Source organism: Neolamprologus brichardi, chromosome 7, assembly GCF_056152115.1.
Source record: "Neolamprologus brichardi isolate AB-2024 chromosome 7, ASM5615211v1, whole genome shotgun sequence".
Taxonomy (NCBI): domain Eukaryota; kingdom Metazoa; phylum Chordata; class Actinopteri; order Cichliformes; family Cichlidae; genus Neolamprologus; species Neolamprologus brichardi.
The window spans coordinates 27,148,961-27,171,147 of record NC_142110.1 but is presented as its reverse complement, the minus strand read 5'-3'; the positions used below and the strand labels follow the sequence as shown (position 1 = coordinate 27,171,147).

Below are 22,187 nucleotides of genomic sequence, written 5' to 3'. Positions count from 1 at the left end.
AAAACTATTTCACAGCAGCACAATCAAACAAAAGAACAACCTTCACTTTACAATTTCATGTATTTGAATTTTAGACAATATCACTTTATTTTATTAAAAGAAACATTTGATCTACCCACTGTCATTTTGCTATACAAATGGACTCTTTTGACTTTCAAATGACAGGTAATCCAGTACAGACGCAACCTGTGTTGAAGGTGAAACTGTTTCTCTCCTGGTTGTCTTCTCTCTCGAGTTGCTTGTTGCCTGGTGAAGAGCTGTGTGTGTGTGTGTGTGTGCGCGTGTGTGCATGTGTGCGTGTTGAGGGGGGGGACTGTCAGCTCACTAGAGGCGCTAATTTGTTAATGTTCCTTCTGTTAGAAATCCTAATTACTGTTGTAAGCTTCATGCCTAATTTAGTGATTATGTGCGAGATGACTGAGCTAATGAACATCTCAAGATGTTCCAGTTGTTCCACACCTTTTTCCTGCTTTTTATCTTTTTAAATTCTAGCAGAGAATTAATAATAGAAGAGTTAACCTTTGGACTGGTTTTTAATTGTAGTATTTTTGAGTTTGTAGCGCCTAATTGTGGCATTTTGTTTTGCATCTCCCACAGTTACAGGAATTTGTGAAGAGGATGTTCAGCCATGACTAAACTTTGGAACAAACTGTGTTTTCTCTCAAGTCCTAGGTTTATCTTTCTTAAAACAATAAAATTATTCACATAAATTATATTTTATTAGTCATGCATTTTGGCTATAAGGATCCCAACACTCATATGTTTGTTAAACAAAGAATATTTACAAAAATGTAACATCAATTTATTGTTTTACGATTGAAAAGCACTGAAAGGATAATAAAGTCTATAGATTAATTTAAAAAGTTTTATAAAGGGAGGTGCAAGGAGGAAAAATAAAACTAATGCACTGCTAGTAAGGCATGGACAGGTTTGTGAAAAACTGCAGGTAAACCTGAAGTAGCAGAGGCATCAGATGAGTCATCATCAGACACCACAACTATGCATCTAACGGATGTTAAGTTTGATAAGATGAGTGCCTTGAAAAAAATGTTTAATCTGTGGATGTTCTCCAAAAAAGAAGGCAAAATTAGTCTAAATAACCCGTACACGTCACTAAGGTCTGACGCTTTATTAGCCAATCTTTGTTGGTTTGTTTTAACTTATCTGTCTGGTGTGCGTGTATTTTATCTTTAGGGCTGGTTCAGTCCTGGTCAGGTGTTTGTCCTGGATGAGTACTGTGCTCGGTATGGTGTTCGAGGCTGCCACCGCCATCTGAGCTACCTGAAGGAGCTGATGGATTATTCAGAGAACAATGCTCTCGTCGACCCAATGCTGCTACACTACAGCTATGCCTTCTGCGCCTCCCACGTCCACGGAAACAGGTAGTTAGGAATCATTAGAGTAACTGCACTCCACAGGCATGGAGATCTTTGTCTCCTTTCTACAGAATGAAAAGGTCTAAATAAGAGCATAGACGCTAACAAATGTTGATCACTTAACATCCACTCGCTTGGTGGCAAATCACTTAGTGGTATTGTTAGGGCTAGGTTTTATTTTATCCACATGGTAAATAAGCATAGTTTAGGAAACTAGAAGATGTTAACTTTAAAATCAAATCTCTAACATACATTTTAGCTTACAGTTCTTCAAGATTTCCATTTGGGAATTTCAGATATGTCAAATATTTATATGGAATAGATAATTCCATATAAAGTAGTCTGGTGCTTGCTAAGATGTTAGGTTTTGGGACTGCAGGGATTAAAGTATGCCAATGCCAGCACTGTGTGTGGGTAGCAAACTGGAGCTGCACATCCACCCCTAACACCCTTTGTGAACTTTTGTGTGTGTGTTTTATGATATCACAATGTTTATCTTTGCTCCTGATGAACCAGAGTCACAATTCCTTATGGCTGTTAGAGAGCTTCAGTAGTTGAATAACTGTGCTCCTACACAGCACCCATGCTATCTTGCATAGACAGAGCGCTTTAGGTTGAAGTTGTAAAATGTTGCTTTTTTTTGTTTCTTTCTTTGGGTTTTGTTTGGAAAAAAATCCTTTTTTTCCTCTTAATTGTTTGCTAAAATCACAGACGCTGCTGTTTTTTCCTCTACGAATTGTTAAAGGCACCTCAATTTTGGTCATTTTTATTCATGTTTCTGAATTTATCCCTTATTCTTTTATATTGCCTTTATTTCTGCTTCTTTTTCTTTTTAATTTCATAATTATAAAAATTGTATTCCCATTTAATTATACCTTTCTATATTAGCTTTTGTAAGGCACTTTGTGACTCTTATCTCTGAAAAACTATATAAATACATATTTCATGACTTCTTAAAGCAATCGTACTCTTTTGCTTTGCACTAATCTTTCTTCTTGTTCTTTCACCTGGTCCTTTTAGGGTTCACCACAGTGGACCAGCTGCCTCCATCTCACCCTAGCATTCAGTTCAGTCCTACTTAATTGCATTCATAAATATTCTCAGTGGTTTTCCACTTTTCATTCTCTTCATAGCTGCCCTTACTTACCCTCTTCGCCTCGTGAGTCACCGTTTTTTCTCCATCCATCCTGCTCTCTCTCTCTTATCCTCTTCATTCATCTCTTCCATCTTCTCAGCACAGTCTCTTCTCTTCTTAGTACACTTCCATCTTTACTCCTTTCTTTATGTTCAACCTTGTGCTCAACTCAATAAACAGCTTGTCTACTTTCTTCATCTCTTCAACTATCCCACTTTAGCTTTGCTTTGTCTTCTATCCTCCGTCCACAGCATACACTACATATCTTCTTGGCAGTTTCCCTCACTACCACAGCCATTTCTGTTCTTTTCACAAAATTCATCTGCCTCCACATTCCTCACCTTAACACCATACCAACCCAAGACCCAATCATCACCTGTGTTCGCTTCACCTACATGTCCACTGAAGTCTGTCCAATCATCACTCTTTCCACCAGGAATACTTTCTGCCACTAATCCCACTTGTGGGGCTAATGCACTGACAACAGTCAACATCACACCTTCAGCTTTACTTCCAGAACACTCTTTATATACTTGTTTCATTTTTGTGTAGTAGCTCCACCTCAGTTGTGATTTAACAGTTCTTGTTAACAGCTAGTTTTTCTCTCCTTTATGAATGATAATTTATTCTGAAGGGTCGGCCATTAACCTATTTCTTCTCACAATTTAATTCCAAACTAAAAGTTATTTTCGCATGTCTTATCGTTTTATCATTTTATTGTTTTAGTGGCTTTTTTCATTTTTATGGCAAATTGAACACATGTTTGCAGCTTATGTCTCTATTTTAGTGGCTTGAATGACACTCTATGACTGTGTTTTATTTTTTTAAGTAATGAAAAACAACAAAGCAATTTTGTAAGGTTTAATTTTCCTGCTTTGCGGCCTTTGTGAAGAAACTATAAAACAGTATTATAACTTACAGGATTAAACAGTAGTGTTCAGTTATATGTTAATGGCTTTATGATAACCTTTTAGTCTTAAGAGATGTGAGCAAATATTGCACGTTTCACAATTTACAAAAATAACAGTGCAAACATCTTCCTGATATGTAGTGTCAGGAAGTTGTACCTTGTCTCCTATGACAGAATCAGATTGGATCCATCTAAATCTGGTGAACATTGTGGGGCTAATGGTTGCATCTGTGGAATAAAGTGGTTTCCTGCATCAAAAAAGCAAAGAAGCAAGTGTCTAAGCTACAGCATCTCTAATCCTCCCAGTTGTAGCTAAGTTCCTCGTGGAAGTGTTTATTTACAGGCTCTGTCCCTTATGACAATGGGAGCCAAAGTGTCACTACACTACACAAATTTTGTAAAATAAAACATAATCAATTGTGTCTGACCTTTAAATCAATACCTTGTGCTGTGTGTTTGATAAAACAGTCAAACTTTAGGGGCTTCAAAAGGAACTCTGAGATGACTTGTTTGAAGGTTTGCGTAAGTTTGATGAGATGGATTTGAATCAGGATCGAGTTTAAAGGAGCATTATCAGAGCCAGCGGGAGTCACCTGTCAGTTGAGATCTCTTCTGCTCAGAGCCATCTACACCCCAGCAACACAGGATGTGACAGCAGCTTTTACCTCCCCCAACCCTTTGAACAACAATCCTCTCCATCTACACAGACATAAATGGGGGAGGAGGTAGGTGACAAACAGAATCACATGCCACTCGGCCTCATCTCCTTTCTACAAATGTAAGGTGAAGTGGCATCTACACCCAGTGCTCTGCCATGCCGCTCAGCAAGCTCGACTCATGACAACTGTTGTCAACTGACATCATCACTAAAGAGCCAGAGGGTTAGCTGGATCCCGCAGGCAGATGTAGTACTTATTGTTTTCACTTGAGCCAAACTGAAAGCAAACACACAAACTTAAGTCTACAGAGATACATCTCCCCATCACCATCCCCAACCCCGGAGAAGCATTGACAGCAGCCTCGCCTCCATTGCACTTGCTTCATTTAGCAGCAACAATACATCTAAGCCCCGACAAGCTGTCACTCCACACTCGCCTTGAGTGCTACCAAACAACGCTTTGTGTTGTGTTTCTCTCAGCTCGGCACATTTTGAGTTTGGCTTCTTGCCAACCTGTGCCCCGTCTGATTTGTTTTCAGCTGTTATTTCATTCAGAGGGTTTGAGTGACATTTGCTGGGAAAATTCAGTTTCTCGTATCATTTGAAAGCTCTTGATGAGCTCTTTGTGAGTATCAGAGAAAATATGTCAGCTTCCAACTCACTGAATTGATTTTAGTAACCACTAAAGACCCCATTTAAAAGAGATTTTTCTGTGCCTTTGTGCTTGCTTTTTTATTTGTTGTAAAGTTTTCATGGAAATGTTACAGAAAGTGACACAGACAACAAATCTGCTGGCATGGTGCATTCACATTCAACCTTATTGATTGGAAAAATAATCAGTTATTTTGTCTGAGTTGTTTTGAATTAGGCAATGTTTTGACAGTTATGGGAACACTTGACTGGCTTCATACTGCCAAACAGACTTTGGTAGCAAACTGCTTTAGTCAAGGACATTAAAAGTGATATTCATGTAAATGAAAAATAGGAAATATTATTATATTAATTACGCATAAAATTGCAACAAACTCTGAAATGTTAAAGTCAGTTTTCATATTGTTTAGGTCTTAAAGTAAAGCTTTAAAACCTAAACAATGGGGCCTGTTTCACCATTGTCACTAATGTAACATAACTTGCGAAATGTTATTCCTTGATAGCTTTGTTTAGACTGTTTAGACTGCATTTGGAATTTTACAGTTTATGTTGCCTCGATGTGGCTTAACGGATCTTCAAATGCGCCCTTCAAAAAATGTCAGGCTGGACATTAAAGAATCAGGAAGTGCAGAGGATTAGTAAGGATGAAATGAGGACGGCAATGAAGAGGATGTAGAGTGGAAAGACACTTGGTTCAGGTTCGGAGGTATGGAAATGTTTAGGAGAAAGGCCGGTGGACTTTTTAACCAGATTGTTTTATACAGTCCTAAAAGTGAGAAGAACACATATGTGTGAATGAGAAGGTGTAGTAAAGATGTAAGTAGAGGTAGTGAAGGTGGACAAGTTAAAGTATCTGGGGTCAATTATCCAAAGCAATGGACAGTGCACAAGAAAGGTGAAGAAGAGAGTGTAGGCAGTGGTTGAAGGCATATATTAGAGGTGATCTTTGACAGAAGGATAGCAGTGAAAGGGAAGGTTGATAAAATAATAGTGAAACATGCCATGATTTATGATTTGGAGACGGTGGCACTAACAAAAAGACGAGAGGCTGACTTGGAAATAGCAGTGCTGAAGATGTTGAAGATTTTTAATGGAAGCAACCAGAATGGAAAAAACTGAATAGTTGTTAACTTTTTAATTTGAAGGTGCCTGACCGATCCAGTAACAAAATCTCGTTCTTGATGAGCTGCATGTTTGATTTGGCAAAGATTTTACACCAGATGGCCTTCCTGATGCAACCTACCCCATTTATGTGTACCACTGTGGCCGAGGACACAGATATCATTAAGAACAGCAACTTGAATAACTGCTGATACTTACAGGAGTTAGTTTTGAGGGTCTTTCCTACCTAAAGTAATTCCTCTAAAGATTTCTCATGCAGGGAGTTTTCTTTACACACGGAGATTTATAGTTTTCCTTTTCCATGACGTTCTCTGCTGGAAGTAGTACTAAAGGTCTGATGACCTCTGACCTCTGATTTCCTTTTTCTGAATTCAGACAAAACTTGTTTCTAAAAGTCTTAGAAACATGGTTTCTAAGCAGCTACCTACTCTGAATGGCATTGCCTTGGCCTCTGTATATAATGACATTGTGAGGAATCTTGAAGTGATTTGTAACCAGGATATACCCTTCAGTGTGCTCGTTAACTGACTGTGATTGAATCCTTTCTGTCATCTGCACAATGCTACTAAAATTAAAATGTTTTCTTCCATTTTTTCCTCTTAAATTAGAAACATCCTGTGTGTGATGCTGAAAAAAAATGTTTTAATAGCTTTCTTTTCAAAAATGTGGATCGAGCGAGTTTTGGTTCTCCTTGTTACCATGGAACTGTTACTTTCATTGAGGAATGGGACCGTGGCGCAGCAGCTACACACTGCACACTTTGTTTACTCCAGAGATCAGCTGATCACCCTGATGCCAGCTGGCTAACCAGCCAGAACCATGGATATACTGGCTGAAATCTGGAGAAAAATACACCATGGATGCAGAGGTGGAGGACAGAAGAAGAGAAGGAGGGAGACAGCAAGATAGCGGAGGCCTAAACAGAGAAGGAGGTACAAAACATGTCTGTCATCAGGATATGCCTGATCACAACGCATCTGCAGAAGGTCTGGAGCAGCTGTTCAGGCCAACAGGGACAGTGCAGCCAGTGGTGAGCAGAAAGGAGGGCTTGCCGTTCTTGTTAATAACTAGTGGTATAACCCTGCTCACATAACGACGAAAGAGCAGATTTGTTGCCCGGACACTGAACGGTGCACTGTTGGGATTTACTCATGTAATCTTGTCGGCGGTTTATGCTCCTCCTTCTGCTAACCCCACAGCTGCATGTGGCATTACCTACTCCACCATAGCCCGGTTACAGACTAAGCACCCGAGTGCCTTCATTGCTGTCTCAGGTGACTTCAACCATGTCACCTTGGACACTACACTGCCAACTTTCACACAGTATGTGGTCTGTCCCACCAGGGGGGGATAATTTTAGACCTACTTTATGCTAATGTCAAGAATGCATCCCCTCAGGGTCATCTTTAAATATGTGTGTGTGTGTGTGTGTGTGTGTGTGTACACTACCGGTCACACTCATGGCATTCTTTCTACAATAGAAATCAAATATTCTTCAGAAATTTCTTCCCATATCTGTTACATAAGTTCCCATAAATGTGTGGCACTTGTAGGTTGCTTTGCTTTCACTGTTCTGTCCAGTTCATCTCAAACCAGCTCGATGGGGTTTAAGTCTGGAGACTGTGCTGACCACTTCATGTTTTCAAGCTCACCATCTCGTTCTTTTTTCCTGAGATAGTTCTGGCATAGCATGTACTTATGCTTTGGGTCGTTATCTTGCTGTAGAATGAACCCCTGACCAACTAGGCACATATCAGAGGGTATTGCAATGCTGTGGTAGCCATTTTGGTTCAGGGAGCCTCCCACTCTGTACAAGTCAGTGACCCTGGATCCAGCAAAACAGCCCCAGACTGTCACACTTCCTCCTCCATGTTTGAGTTGATGCCACACACTGTGGAACCATCCTCTTGCCTACTTAGCGGCATACAAAGATCCTGCGTGATGAACCAAAGATTTCAGATTTTGATTCATCAGTCCGTAATACCTTCTTCCAGACTTCAGTAGTCCAATGATGGTGTTTCATGGCCCAGAAAAGCCTTCTTGTCTTATTCTGACATCTTAGCAATGCCTTTATTGCTGCAACTCATCCTGTCAAATCTGCAGCTCAAAGTCTTGTCTTTGAAACTGAGACTTGCTTACTACCACCACTATTAAGCTGTGCTTGAAGCTGTTGTCCTGTGAGCTGCGTATCACACAGAAACTTGTCCTCTGGTTCAGTTGTGGCTTTGGGTCTGCCAGACCTTTTCCTGTCAGAGTTTGCCCCAGTTTCTGAGTGCTTTTTGATGCTGAGGGAAACTGGAATCACTGACACCTTGACTTTCTTTGCAATTTCTCTGTAGGGAAGACCTACATTTTTAAGTGTTATAATGGTCTGTCTCTCTTCCATTGTTAATTGCCTTTTTCTCACCATTTTTATAGCAACACACTGCTTTCTGCAGCACAATGCTGTTCAGCTGATGCTCACTGATGGGTATGGTACCACAGTGTGTTCCAGCACTACTTTTATGCAGACAGAGGGGGTTGTAAGTAATCCCGAAAAGTTGGAACTGTAGGAATTCCTGTAGGAATTAGTAGCACCAGCTTTCAAGGCTTGATCAACCTCCATTGCTGCAGAACAGCTTTACATTGTTAACCCATTTTGTGTTGCTGTTTTGTTTTGTTTTGTTTTTTTTTGTATAATTCTGAAATACACAATGTTTTTCAGTTTTGAGTAACCTTACCTTTTTTTTTAACCTCTGGCAGTTCACCACTTACTTTTGTACCATTTTAAGCTATTCATTGGACTTGCCTGTAAAATATTGCCTGTAAGCCACCAATTGTAAGTTGGTTTCCAGGCAAACTAACATGCATAATTCAACCTTTTTAAATTAGATGTTAGTATTGTGAAATAAAAAAGATACGATGCTTTTATAAATGGTAAATGGACTCTTTCTTACATAGCACTTTTCTAGTGCTTTATACAACATGTCTCATCCACCCATTCATACAAGCACTTTTCTCTCCACCTAAGTGCTAGCTAATATTTACACACATTTATTTTAAAGGGAGCATTTGTGAGCAACTCAGGGTTCATAGTCTTACCCGATGATATTTAGGCATGCAGAAATGTATGCCTAAATATCATCGAGCATCGAACCACCAACCTTCCAGTTAGCAGATCTTCTCTACTTCCTGAGCTACATCAGATGGAGAATAGTAGAGGCTGTTTTGCCTTTTTGTCAGTATGAAGACGACATAATATCTAAATAAGAACCTTTAGGAACCTAAAATGTATCTGTGTGCTGAGATTTGTTGCTCAGCTCCTGAGGTTTTGTGTATTATAGTCAAATATGACAAATTATGCACCAAAATAGATGTCTAATATGTTAAAAACAGCAACTCAATATAAAAAAAACCACCTGACCTTCAAACTATTCATATAGTCTTGTTACAAAAAGACAAGAGCTGCAAAACTCTACAGCCATTTTTATTTTCTGTCATCTTTCTCTGGGATGCAGATTGATTGTTTGAGCAAGATGAACAACTCAGATTACAGAACAGCTGGCAATAACTGTGGGGGCTTGGAGCCTCAGGCAGTCCCTCTATCATGCATCTTGCTCCCATCACAGTCTTCACATCTTCATTTGTGCAATGAGACCCTTGGCTTCTTCAGCATGAAAGCAAATTTTTACATGAGTGAACACACACGCCCCCCTCACAATGGCTCTGCTTTCTGTTCCCTCAGGATTAACTGGTGCTTGTTAAATAAGGTTGTGAGCAGTGCGGTGGGGGAGTTGTGATGAATTGAAAGATTTGGGGAACAACAGGGTTTACAAGTTGTGCTAACAAGTGCTGTTGTGCAAAGAAAGCTGCTTCTCATTACTGATTGAATTGAGTTGAGTGGAGTGGAGCTGAAGAGTGGCACTGATGTTCTCGCACAATACACGACAACGTCCTGTTGTTATCCACCACCTCTGCAACTTCCACCTTCCCCGGTCTGTGAATAACACTGAATCGGATTTTAGTTAACTTTGCATGTCTTTGCTTTAAAAGAAAAAGTTATTTAATTACTTTATGTAATTTTTTTAGTTTAAAAAAATCTTTTTACATGTGTTTAATTTGAACCCCTTATAAGTAACTACTGACATCTTTATTCATTTAAAAGTCTGTATTTGTAATGCTAAGTAGTTTTACGTATTTTATATTATATGAAATATTTATGTTTATATTATTCATGTTATATACTGAATTAAATTTTCTTTCTTTTTTTAAATTAAACATTTTTTTTCTACAAGAGAGCAGGTGGCACTATTGAACATCAGAGAATAAAAATATAATTTAGTTTCATTTCTCTTTTGTTTTCTTCCATCATTGTGTTCGCTGGTGTCCTTTCCACAACTCTGCTGTAAAAAAAATATTTTCTGAGTAAAGCAAAGTAAAGTAAATTTATTATTGTCATGTTTATGCTTCTCAGGAGGTTAATGCTTGATGATTCAGTATCTGCAATTCTCTCTTTGAGACTTTGTTGCTTTCTTGTCATGCTATTATTTTCAACTTTGGAGAGTCATGATGTGCCATGAAGAGCTCAGCAGAGTTGTTGGTACTCAACATGCAGCAGTCAGCAGCTAAACCACTGAAAGCTTTTATAAGAACAACTCATTAACAGACAACCTCCGTGCTTCTTCCCTCCGGTGCCCACAAGTGCCGTTTAGAGAGGGTTCTTTTCTCTTTCAGAGCCACAGAGAAAGCCCAGAAAGTCAAGGCTGCTTGCTCTGGGTCTGATTGCATTTTTCCCTTTTTTTTCTTTTTTTTAAACAAACTGCTATTCAGACCAAGGCAAGAACAGAATGAAGGCTTTAAAAACATTAATGAAGCATTCACCAAACATTTTTGTCAACTCTCCTGCTGACAGCCAGATGAATTGTGAGGAGCAGGACAAGTCTGAGCGTTTGATTGGTTAACTTTGAAGTTATCGTAGAAAAATTGGCTGACTGATCAGTTTGTTGTTTGTTTGTTTGTGAAACAAGCCAGAGTGAAAAAAGAAGCCAAGGAGAGAAAAAGCACCCTGACTCTTTTCTGTGGTGTTGAATTTTGCTTTTATTTCAGTTCTTGATGTTTCAGGCATTTAGCTGGCGTAGAGTTCTTAGTTACAAAAATCTTTTGCTTTTTAACCTCCTAGGACCTGGCGTCCACATATGTGGACATCACATTTTGGGTTATTTAGACCAAAATACTCAATTTTGCTCTACAGGGGCCTGATATCCACTCACGATGACATTATATTGCTACTGTTCTATCAAATTTTTAAACAAATATCCTCATATGTGGCTCTCAATTTTCTTAAAAACAAAAATAAGGTAAAAAAAAAAAAAATCTGGTAATTCTTTGTTTTTACATTCATCTGGCCCCAATCAGCCCAAATATCAAAAAGAAATTAAAAATGCATGTCGTGGAAGAGTTAAGAGAGTCTTGATGAAGAATGAAGACTAAGAATTATGTACAGTATATACAGTCCACATTTTACATAGTACTGCCACTTTCAATTCTAAGGCTTTGAATTAAGGTCTCAATATTTATTATTTTATTATTAGTTTATATTATTATTATTATTATTATTATTATTACCTTGAAACACAACAACACATGAAATATTACACCATGGCATTATTTATTTCATGAAAGTATCATTAGAAAAACACTGAGCCAGTACGACTGTTTGGAAGCGTTGCCAGGAGAAAGCTTTTTTCCCCCTCTGCTGTGGGAAGATCATTTATACCTGAGGTGACCTGGCACCCATCTCCATCTGGCATCCAGAAGTTGAGGCTGCAGGACAGTATAGATGGATAGTTGTCTTTTTTTAAATGGAAGACAACTTAGTCATGGTGATACTTATTGTGCTTACTTTATTTATTTTCAGCTTTATTTTTTTTATCTTGAATATTTTACTGTCTTAATGTTGGTAAGATTTTGCAAAATTATTCTTCCTCATCTCCTTTTTTTTTTAACCTGTGAAGCACTTTAGCACTTTAGCACTATATTTAAGAAAAGATATTGATTTGCATTAAAATAAACCCTTTCACAATGCTAACCACATTGTAGAAGGGAAACAACAAGCTTAGCTTTCAAGCTTCAAGTTTAGTTTTATAATGTATAGTGTAATTTACATATTTGCTTAGCAAGTAATGGGTCCTTTAAGATTGTGTCAGGAAGGGCATTAGACATAAGACTCAAATGTCAAATCAAGCATGCAGAGCTACCCACTGTGGCGAACTCTGAACGTAGCTTTTTACATGAAATCTAGACTCCATGATTCATTATCAGTTGGTCATGCTAAAAACGCCAGCTGCTTCCCACCTTCAAGCAGTAATTTGTCACCATTATGTAAACGTGAGTCTGTTTTTTTTTTTTTTCCCTCTCTCTCTCGTTCTCATCAGGCCTGATGGGATAGGCACAGTGACCATGGAGGAAAAAGTGCAGTTTGAGGCAATCAGAAGTCGTCTCATTGCTCTGCTGGAGAACCAGATCACACATTTTAGGTATGTAACACCTTCATATTGAAGACCAATAGAAGTATATTTGTTTCTGGAAATTTATTTTTTCAGCTAAAACTAGAAAGTGTCAAGTCTTATGTGGTCGTGAAATTTCTGTCATGGAAGTCATGGAATTTAAAATTGTAATCAAAACCTTCTGTGTGGATGAATTGATCAATGAATAAATGGATGGTTGCATATTTCTAGTTTTCACTTGCTCATTGATTAAGCCTAGGAGCCAAAACTACTGTGTTAAACTTTAACCTAAGATAGGGTACGGCAGTTTTACAATGTATTTGCCTGATTTGACAAGCCTGTTTGTTTTTTTTTTTGAGCAGCAATGGTTTTTGCCATGGAAGACTACCATGGATGCCATTTTTGTCCATTCTCTTTTTGATTATTGTTAATCATGAATGCTAACTTTGAACTGAGGCAAATTTGTTCTAGTGCCTTTTGTGGCCTGCTAGATGACTCATCAATGTGCTTTTGGAGTAGTTTTGTTAGGTTGGCCACTCCTGGGAAGGTTCACCACTTTTCCAAGTTGTTCATTTATGGATATTGACTTTCACTGTGGTTCGTTGGCAGCACAAAGTCTGGTAGATGACCGATAGATGTCAATGACTTAATTCCTCAGCTTTTTATTTAGATTGTGGTATATTGCAAAGCTTTCTTTAGATCTTTTTGTGCCTAATTCACTTTGTCAGACAGATTCTGTTTAAGTGAGTTCTTGATTTAGCATGTCTAGCAGTATTCAGGGGGGTGTGGCTTGTGAAATTGAAGTCAGCTTTCCCCCAAAAAATGTGGTTCATCATTGTTAACTTACATTAAATCATTAATTAACTATGATTAATTAGCATTTTGTATTTATTCGGGTAATATTTGTCTAATGTTAAAATTAATTTGAAGATCTCAAATATGTAAGTTTGACAACTATACAACATAAAACAGAAAAGAAATCAGTAAGGGTGAAATACTTATACACAAGATTTTATATGACTCATCAGACATTAAATACATGAATCACATTTGAGAACAAATTAATTTTTCACATGTAACAATCACTTCCTGTAGTAAGTTCACATTGAAACACTGATACTCCTTATTCATTAGTATATGAATGCAAGTTTGTCATCATTTTCTCTCATGGTTGTAGGTATGTCAGTGCAAGTCAAAAAGCTGACCCAGCAGCTTTTTGACTTGCACTGATATAAATTCGAAACAGTACCAATAAGAAATGATATACGCTGCACAGTCTCGTTGGATGGAAAATTCACGGAACCTGATAATGAACTTGAGACACAGAAGGAAAACAGGCAATCTAGTTTTTTGAAACCTGGCTTCGGAAGATGCTGGGCCTGGAAACTAAACAAGGAACTGTTACGATCGACAGGGCTCAGCCTTGGCCTCCTGATGAAAAACGACAACAATCTATTATCATCAAACTGCACAACGTCAGCGACAAAAGCAGGATGCAATCAGCGGGCAGGGAGAAAGGCGACCTGTCGTTTCAAGGAAGAAAGATTTACATTGCCAAGATCCTTTGATGCAGACCGCAATTTAACGCAGCGCGTGAGCGCCCTATAAAGAGACGAAATACAGTATCCGTAAATATTTCAATGTTCTGAGTGAAACTCAGTTGCAGTTGTTTGTGATAAGGAGATAAGAACAGGCTATGCCGATTTTTTTTTTTTTTCTTTTTCTTTGGAGATGCACTGCATTACAAAATGACTAAGCAGTGTTGGACCATACTAACACATTAGTATTTTAAGAATTTTATTATTTTTGTTTTTCTCTTTGTCTCTCCCTTTTTTCTTTATGTTGCTTTTTTATTATTATTCTCAAATAATTCTTGACTTACTGTGGTTTGCATTCATTGACACTGCCAATTGGCCAGGGTGTGGGAGTGTGTGGGGAACTAACATCATGAGTGGGATACCCCTGCTGGCGGTATATGGTTCTCTCTTTATGGTGGAGGGACGGATCTTGGCTTCACTTGCTCAAGAGGTCATAATTCCATTCTGTGTTTATTTGTTTCTGTTCTTGTGGGGTCTTGTGGGGCTGTTCAATGCTGGAGTTTGTGGTTGTGGGTGGGTTATTAGGGACAGTCTTGTTTTCTGTGTTAGCTTTTTTACACTGCACGTGTCCTATGCACCAGTTCTTGTGTGTGTGATTACTAATTTCATGACCGCATGAAAAATAATACATATGAGTGACATTAAAATTACTTAATCTGAAGGGCATCAACCATGTCGTCAAACGCCAAAATATCCTGTCATTCCTTTAGAGAAATGGCAAATTTCAAGAAACTCATTTTTCAGATCTGGGCCATAGTAAATTGCAAAAGAAAATAGGCAGGCATCATATAACTCAAAAAGCATGGGAATGAGTCTTTTACATTGCTGCCTTCCTTAACACTTGACAAAACAATAACTATTAAGGACGGCCTGTATGTACTTTTATGTTTCCCTCCAAGAAAAATTAGAAAATGTGTAAATCTCTTTACAACTTGTCTGTCCCCCTCCATGACTTTAGAATAGACTTTTTTCTCTCCTCAGAAATGTCTGACTGATGATATTCTTTTGTTTTTGTCCTCCTCTTGATTATCAATTGTGGCTACTCTAACACTCTTTAGCGAATTAAGCTCTATAACTCGTTAAAAGGTCAACTTTAGTCAATCTCAGGCCACACTACTGGAAATGTGGGGGATAATGAACAATATTCCCTTCAGTCGGTCAGTATCTGGATTTACATATTTAGGAATTAAAATATCACCAAACATGTGGACCTGTGGTAGCTCAATTTTCTTCCAGTTTATTGCATGCAGTTAAAATAGACCTTGAATGATGGCATGAATTACCACTTTCTTTCGTATTTTATACTCTCTGCAGATGCTTCCTCTGTACTTGCCGAAGAAGAAAATTCAGGATACGTCTCTAATTTTATGCGGGATGGCAAAAAACCTAAACAGAGGTTTAGACTTTTACAATTACATACAGACATGGATGCCTAAAATGCTGTTGTACAACTGGGTTTGCCATGCCTGCTGTTTTTGGTCTTAGCTACATGCGTATTTTAAAAGGAATCATGTATTAATTCGTGGAGTTGTTCTCCACACTCCCCATGGAGTCTGGTCACTTGTGATGTCTGTAATAGAAGTCCAGTGGTAAAGCTCAATCCTATTTTCTATAACATTATTAATGGTGGGACAGGGGGATTCATGTACTTGGAGACCTGTTTGAAGATGAGCCAACAGTTGTAGGCAAAACTTAGAATTCCAAAGGAACGCTTCTTTGGATATTTGCGCTTTTTATACACCCCTATCGCGACATAGAGTTTTGTCTTGGAGCACTTTCTGTATTCTACTCCCTTCTCTTTCTCCTCATAAGTGGGTAAAGGATTTAGGCACAGAATATGTAGGGGATGACAGGCAGGTAGCTATAGTCCTGATCAAATCTACCTTCATATGCAATAGACTGAGAGAAACTCAGTGTTAGATTCTTCATTCTGTTGTTTTGCACAAGATAAACTGCTCTCTCTCTCCTCTGCACATTAAGTGCTGTTCATATTGTCACTGCTTCTGGGAGTGTAAATTGATTTCTAGGTTCAGGTCATCTATTTCTGAGGAACTTGTTGAAATAATAATGCCTGTGATTGTTAAGTTGATGGCTGTTGCTAACTGGTTAACTTAAAAAGACATACATAAATTGGACTACACAGTAGGATTGTTTATTATTACTATTGTAATCATTATTATTCTTATTACAATGTGTGGTTTTCTTAATCTATGATTGTGGATTTGCCAACTCTGTAGATGGACTGTCGTGGGAGGGTGGGGGTGTTAAAACTTAATAAAAAAAAAAGCATTTAAAAATAAATTGACAAAAACAAAAAACAAAATGCCCAAAATTTGTAAAACAAAAATAAAAACATTATCTTCATTCTCATAAATGAAAGCAGTCAGGGTATTTTTAGCACCATCGGCAACATGCAACAGGTGCAAGACATGTATTGATGGCAGCTGATGAGACCTCCCTGAATCTGCGTGCTGCCATTCAGCAATGCCGCTGCTGTTTGAGCACATTGTGAGGATGGTGTGAAAGCGACAGCCCCAAGACCTTGAGCAACACTCATCTGAATGGACCTGTGCCATTAACTGTACTGAAACCCATCTCTTTAAACCCTTCATGTCTGAGAGGGCCCTCCATCTGGCTCCAGAGAACACAGGAGGGGCCGGGAAGAGGGGGTCGATCAGCAGGAGTCATTACTAACTCACCTAAACAAGAGACTAATGCTGATAAACAATGGCCAAGACAAGGCGTTGTTAATGTCTTTTAACTTCCTTTCACTATAAAATTTGCCCCCGTACCTACATTGAATCACTGATAATCAGTCCTACTCCTCCAGTTTCACATTTTTCAAACTGAAAATTAATCTGACACAATAGTCACTTTTATCAGTCTGTAATTTTAGTGTAGGTTTTCAGTAGGCTTCAGTGTGGCTGTCTGAGTGAAACCTGAAAATCACTGCAGTCTCTTACTTATATTGTCTGGTCCAGTACATAGTAATGCATAGTTACTATTTGTTGTTATTGGGTTTTTTTTATTAAGTGCATGTGGGATTAATACTTTTTGGAAAGCAAAACAGATTGCTTAGACAATATTTGGATGATGAAATGAAATAAAATCAGATATGAAAAAGAGCTTTTCATGTCTGAGACTGGAAACGATCTCTCACCTTTATTAGCACTGTCATATATACTGTCTCAACCAGAAAAACAAAGGAAATTTGAACTTACATCATGCATCTGTAGTGCTTCAACGTTGGAAGAGGTTGGAGTGGATGAATGGGTCAGAAAGATGATAACATGATGCTTGTACCCTCATGTTTTACATCACTTCAGTAAAATTTCTCATTGTGAAGGTTAATCAGAGAAACGCTGTTGAAACTCCCTTAGTAGATGTCATAACAGCAAATGTGCTGTTCTAGTGCCATCAACAATTAAATATCTTTCTCATCATCAATTTCTTTCCCTTGTGTCATTTAAATTTATATAAGGGTCGTTCTATCTCAGCCCTGTCAGCCAAGTTTTAGAACATTCTGTTCATCCCTCCCCCATTTGTGCAAAAGCTCTGTGGTCTGGGCGCCGGTTTGGCTCAGTGGGTGAGCAGGCAGCCATATGCCGCATGGCCAGAAAGTAGCGGCCTGGGTTCAAGTCTGACCCGCAGCCCTTTGCAGCGTGTCTTCCCCTCTCCTTCCGCCACTTTCCTGTCTGTCTTTATTGTCTCTATTCATTAAAGTCAAATACATAAAGTAAATGAAAGCCTGCTAATCTTCCTAAATAGTCTTGGTTTTGTTTTTAAAATTTTTACTATAGCACTTAAAAATCCTCATTTTCCCATACTGACTAAAATAGAATAGAAAATAGAAAATTCTGCCGATTTTCTCTTTAATCAGATATCTCATATTCACTCATTTAAACATTATCACCACTTATGTCTCCTTTCTGTCAGAAGCTTGCTTGCCGATGCAGATAAAATACGTATTTATCAAAGACATTTCAGGCCTTTTGAGCATTTTGCTCTTTAGTGGAGATTGATTTTTCTTTTAAATGAACATCATGAACTTGTGACATAAAGTATGAATTGAATCTTTAAACAAAGTCCTATGTGATATTATTTTAGTTTAGTGAGTTTCATAATTTCTTCTTTGTTAGCAGAGCAAAACATCTGCCTGTATTTCTTTTTGGTCTAATAAATGGCTGACCTGTGTGACTGCATGCCTTTGTTTATTAAGTACTGTTCACTTGTCAATTAACAACGAGAAACCTGCATGAACTGCCTCATCTGTACTCCGATGGAGCTGTAGGTGAGAAACGCTTCCTTCATCAGTGTAATTAGACAAGAGCAGGCAGCCATCTGTTGCCAACTGACCGTTTTCTGCCACTGAACGCATTTTCCTATTCTTCTTCTTCTCTTTTTTTTCTATGAAGTTGTCCTTGAGATTGTTTCTAAGTGGCTGCCTACGTTTTGCATCTGCAGGTATTGCTTTCCCTTTGGACGACCAGATGGGGCCCTAAAGGCCACGCTCTCCCTTCAGGAACGGGTAATTGGCCTCTGATTAAATCATATTTTAACATACAGCACAGTGGTGTGAAAAGGTGTTTGCCCCGATTTTTTGTATGTGTCATAATCCAGGTTTGGATTTCTTTTCTACTTAATAATAAACACCCCCCATTTTGTGTTTATTTGTGTTGTCTTTGTCTAATATTTACATTTTTTAATCATATGAAACATTTACTGTAACCGTGACAAACATACAAAAAAAGGTAGGGATCAGGAAGGGGTTAAACATTTTTTCGCACCACTGTACAATGTCCTGCACAGTTTTTTCATGAAACATGTAACATACATGTATAGCAAAGGAAAGCGTGTTGCCTTTGTTTATCAGCTGTCTTAGAATCAGTTTAATCACCTATCTGTGCAATTTGGTTTCAAGTGATTATCAATGTCTTCAGACAAAGTACAGACCAGTTTTCAAGGGAATAAGACTTGAAGAAGACTTATGCTACTAGAAAGGCAAGAAAGCTAACCCTAGTCTTACTTGAACAAATCTTTGTTCAAGTAAGTCAATTAATTAAGTGAATCTAATTCACTTAATGTACAGAATTCACCTGCTTGATGCATACATGCTACTACTGCACATTCACCTAATGTATTTATTATATATTATTAAAATGGATGGATACATGGAAATTTACATAAAGCTCAACATGACAGAACCCAGAAATTATTCTGACTTTTATCCTGACTAAAATCAAGTGTATTTCAACTTATTTCCACGCCATATTTTTACTCTGGTGCTCAACACCCCACTTTATATGGCTCTATGTCCAATCGTAGGAGGCTATCCTACTGTTTGACCACCAGTTTTATTCTGATTGGCTGCATCTGACACACAGAAGGCTTGACAAGCCATACAGTGGGGCTTCTCTTGAGCTCTAAGAAGAACTAAATGAGATATATGTGTTTTTTCAGGTTTTGATGAAAGACATCACTACCCCTGTTCCTCCAGAGGATATGAAGAAACTGGTGCAGAGGTGTCTGGAACAAGCAGCTCAAATCAACTATAGTCAGTTGATTGAATATGCTAAAATCAAGGGTGAGAGTTTATAGCTTGATTTTTACCAAAAATTCAGGGTGGTGCTTGAAGGGAGAACACAGGATCACAGTAAATGATAGATGATCATGGATAACGTAATAGATTTGTTAGTGATCAGTAGGGTTTGACCCAGAACCCAACATACTGTAGACACAACAGAGGCTCCTCTGAAATGTTCTGTAGTCATGTTTGAGTGTAAAACTAATCTGCAGTGGCTTCTGCTTCTTTGCTATGGAATTTTCCCACATAGTGGAACATCAGGTACCTCCAGAGAAAAGACTGGAGGACATGATGAGGCTGGGAGAGCTCTGCATCGAAGTCTTGCAACAGAATGAAGAACATCACTCTGAGGTATTTTATTCCTTTTTTTTTCTGTCTTTAATAAATTAGGACTTCAGATGCAATTTAAAAGACTGCTAGACTTTTGACTTTTATTTCAAAGAAGGTCCTTTTTTCCCACCTCAGAATGTGTTGAGTGACAAAAATATGCAAATTTAAAAGAAAAAAGATAAGCTCCAGGTGTCTTTTGACATCCTTCGCAGGACCCGCCTGGAATTCCAGAAATCTGTTAGGTTGGCTAAGGCAGGTTTCCTGTCGGCTGTCATTACAGATAACAGTCACAATCCACATTTTTTATTTAAAACCTTTAACTCATTGATTAATCCCTGTCCTGTAATGCCTAGACTGGCTTCCTTAGCTCTTTGTGAAGAATTTTTAAATCATTTTACAGGCAGAATCTTATCTCTAAGAGTCTCGCACCCCGCTGTGATGAGTCAGGCCCCAGCTTTACGATGCTCCACTAACCTCAATCAGTTTGATCCACTTTCACTGCCCACTCTCAGGGGTATAATTGATCACCTGAAAAATGCAAACACTGTTCATGACATTCTTCCATCGCGCATTATTAAAGAAGGGTTTAACATTATCGGGACCTGTATTTTATCACTAATGAACCTGTCATTGTTATTGGGCTATGTTCCGGCTGCCTTTAAACACGCTGTAGTGCAAACTATACTCAAAAAGAGCTGCCTCAATCAGAATGATCTCGCTAACTTTAGTCCTATTTCCAAACTCCCATTTCTGTCTAAAGTCCTAGAGAAGATTGTTCACTCCCAACTCCAAACTTATTTGGATGCAAATAATATTGGGGAAAATTTTCAGTCGGGGTTTAAGCCACGCCTTAGCATGGAAACTGCATTACTGAAAGTCTTTAATGACCTTCTCTCAATTGCTGACTCAGGGCACCCTGTGGTCTTAGTTTTGCTTGATTTGTCCTCTGCTTTTGATTTGGTGGATCATAATGTCCTTTTAATGAGGCTTAAGCATCTGGTGGGCATCACGGGCAGTGTCCTTAGCTGGTTTAAATCCTATCTACTCCTCCTCCACTGCCCCTGTCACCTCTGGTGTCCCCCAGGGGTCTGTGCTGGGTCCTTTGCTGTTCTCTTTATACTTGTTACCCTTGGGCCGAATCTTTGATAAACACAATATTTCCTTTCATTTTTACGCGGATGACATTCAAATCTATTTTGAAGTGGCTGAGGATGTCACGTCATTGTTGCAACACTTTTTTTTGATTGTATGAGTGAAGTTAAAAACTGGCTACTGAGCAATTCCCTCATTTTAAATGATAAGAAGACAGAAATTGTAATCTTTGATACTCCCATCCCTCGGGCTGAACTAACTGGTGTATTTGGGCCCTTTGCCAACTCCCTTTCTGATACTGCGAGGAACTTGGGTGTTGTCTTGGACAGTTCCTTCAAGCTGGACAAACACGTGTCCTCTGTAGTTAAATCTGGTTTCTATCAATTACGTCTAATCTCTAAGGCCAAACCCTACATACCACGTAAGGACCTCGAAAAACTTATCCATGCCTTTGTTACATCAAGATTAGATTACTGTAATTCCCTTTATACTGGGCTCCATTCTGCCTTTATTCACAAACTGCAGTTCGTTCAAAACGCTGCTGCGCGTCTCTTAACCGGAACTGGTAGGTTTGAGTCTATTACTCCAGTTCTCACCGACCTGCACTGGCTCCCCATTAAACATCGCATTGATTTTAAAATCTTATTGCTCATTTTTAAAATCATAAATAACACCACGCCCAGCTATCTTAAGGATCTCCTCAGCTTTTATACCCCCAGGAGAGCGCTTAGATCCGCAGGCCAAATGCTCCTGAAGCGACCTAGATCCCGCCTTAAGACCAGAGGTGACCGCGCATTCGCCTCTGTTGCACCCTACCTCTGGAATAATCTTCCTCAAGCTATCCGCGCGTCTGATTCAATTCAATCTTTTAAATCTCGATTAAAAACGTATTTATTTAGCCTTGCCTTCCCTGCCTCCTAGACCCTGCATTTTTAACTGTACTGTAACTTATCTTTTTTGCTTTTATTAATGTTTTTATGTTTTAGCCTTCAGCCTGTCGGCTCATGCCTACTATGCCTGGTATCATTGGTTAGTTATGTCTCCCACCTGTTAGTATATTCTGTTTGTACTTATATTATTTTATTTATTTATTATTGCTCTTATTTGGTTTCTGTGAAGCACTTTGGCATACACCTTGTTTTTAAATGTGCTATATAAATAAAATTGTATTGTATTGTAAATTTCTTAATTCAATTAAATTTTTTTTATACAGCTCCAAATTGAAACAACAGTCACCTAAGGGGCT

General features: G+C 38.5%; 1 protein-coding gene across 2 annotated transcripts in view; it reads left to right on the top strand.

Moving 5' to 3' along the window:
• Nucleotides 1-22,187, top strand: part of cadps2 (Ca++-dependent secretion activator 2) — a 145,933-nt gene that overhangs the window by 70,253 nt on the left and 53,493 nt on the right. For both annotated transcript variants that reach the window (XM_035913406.2, XM_006782231.3), the window contains exons 13-17: nt 1,195-1,382; nt 12,266-12,367; nt 18,400-18,463; nt 19,396-19,519; nt 19,770-19,870. In XM_035913406.2, coding sequence (XP_035769299.2) covers nt 1,195-1,382; nt 12,266-12,367; nt 18,400-18,463; nt 19,396-19,519; nt 19,770-19,870 — 579 coding nt within the window. The remainder of the gene's footprint in view (nt 1-1,194; nt 1,383-12,265; nt 12,368-18,399; nt 18,464-19,395; nt 19,520-19,769; nt 19,871-22,187) is intronic.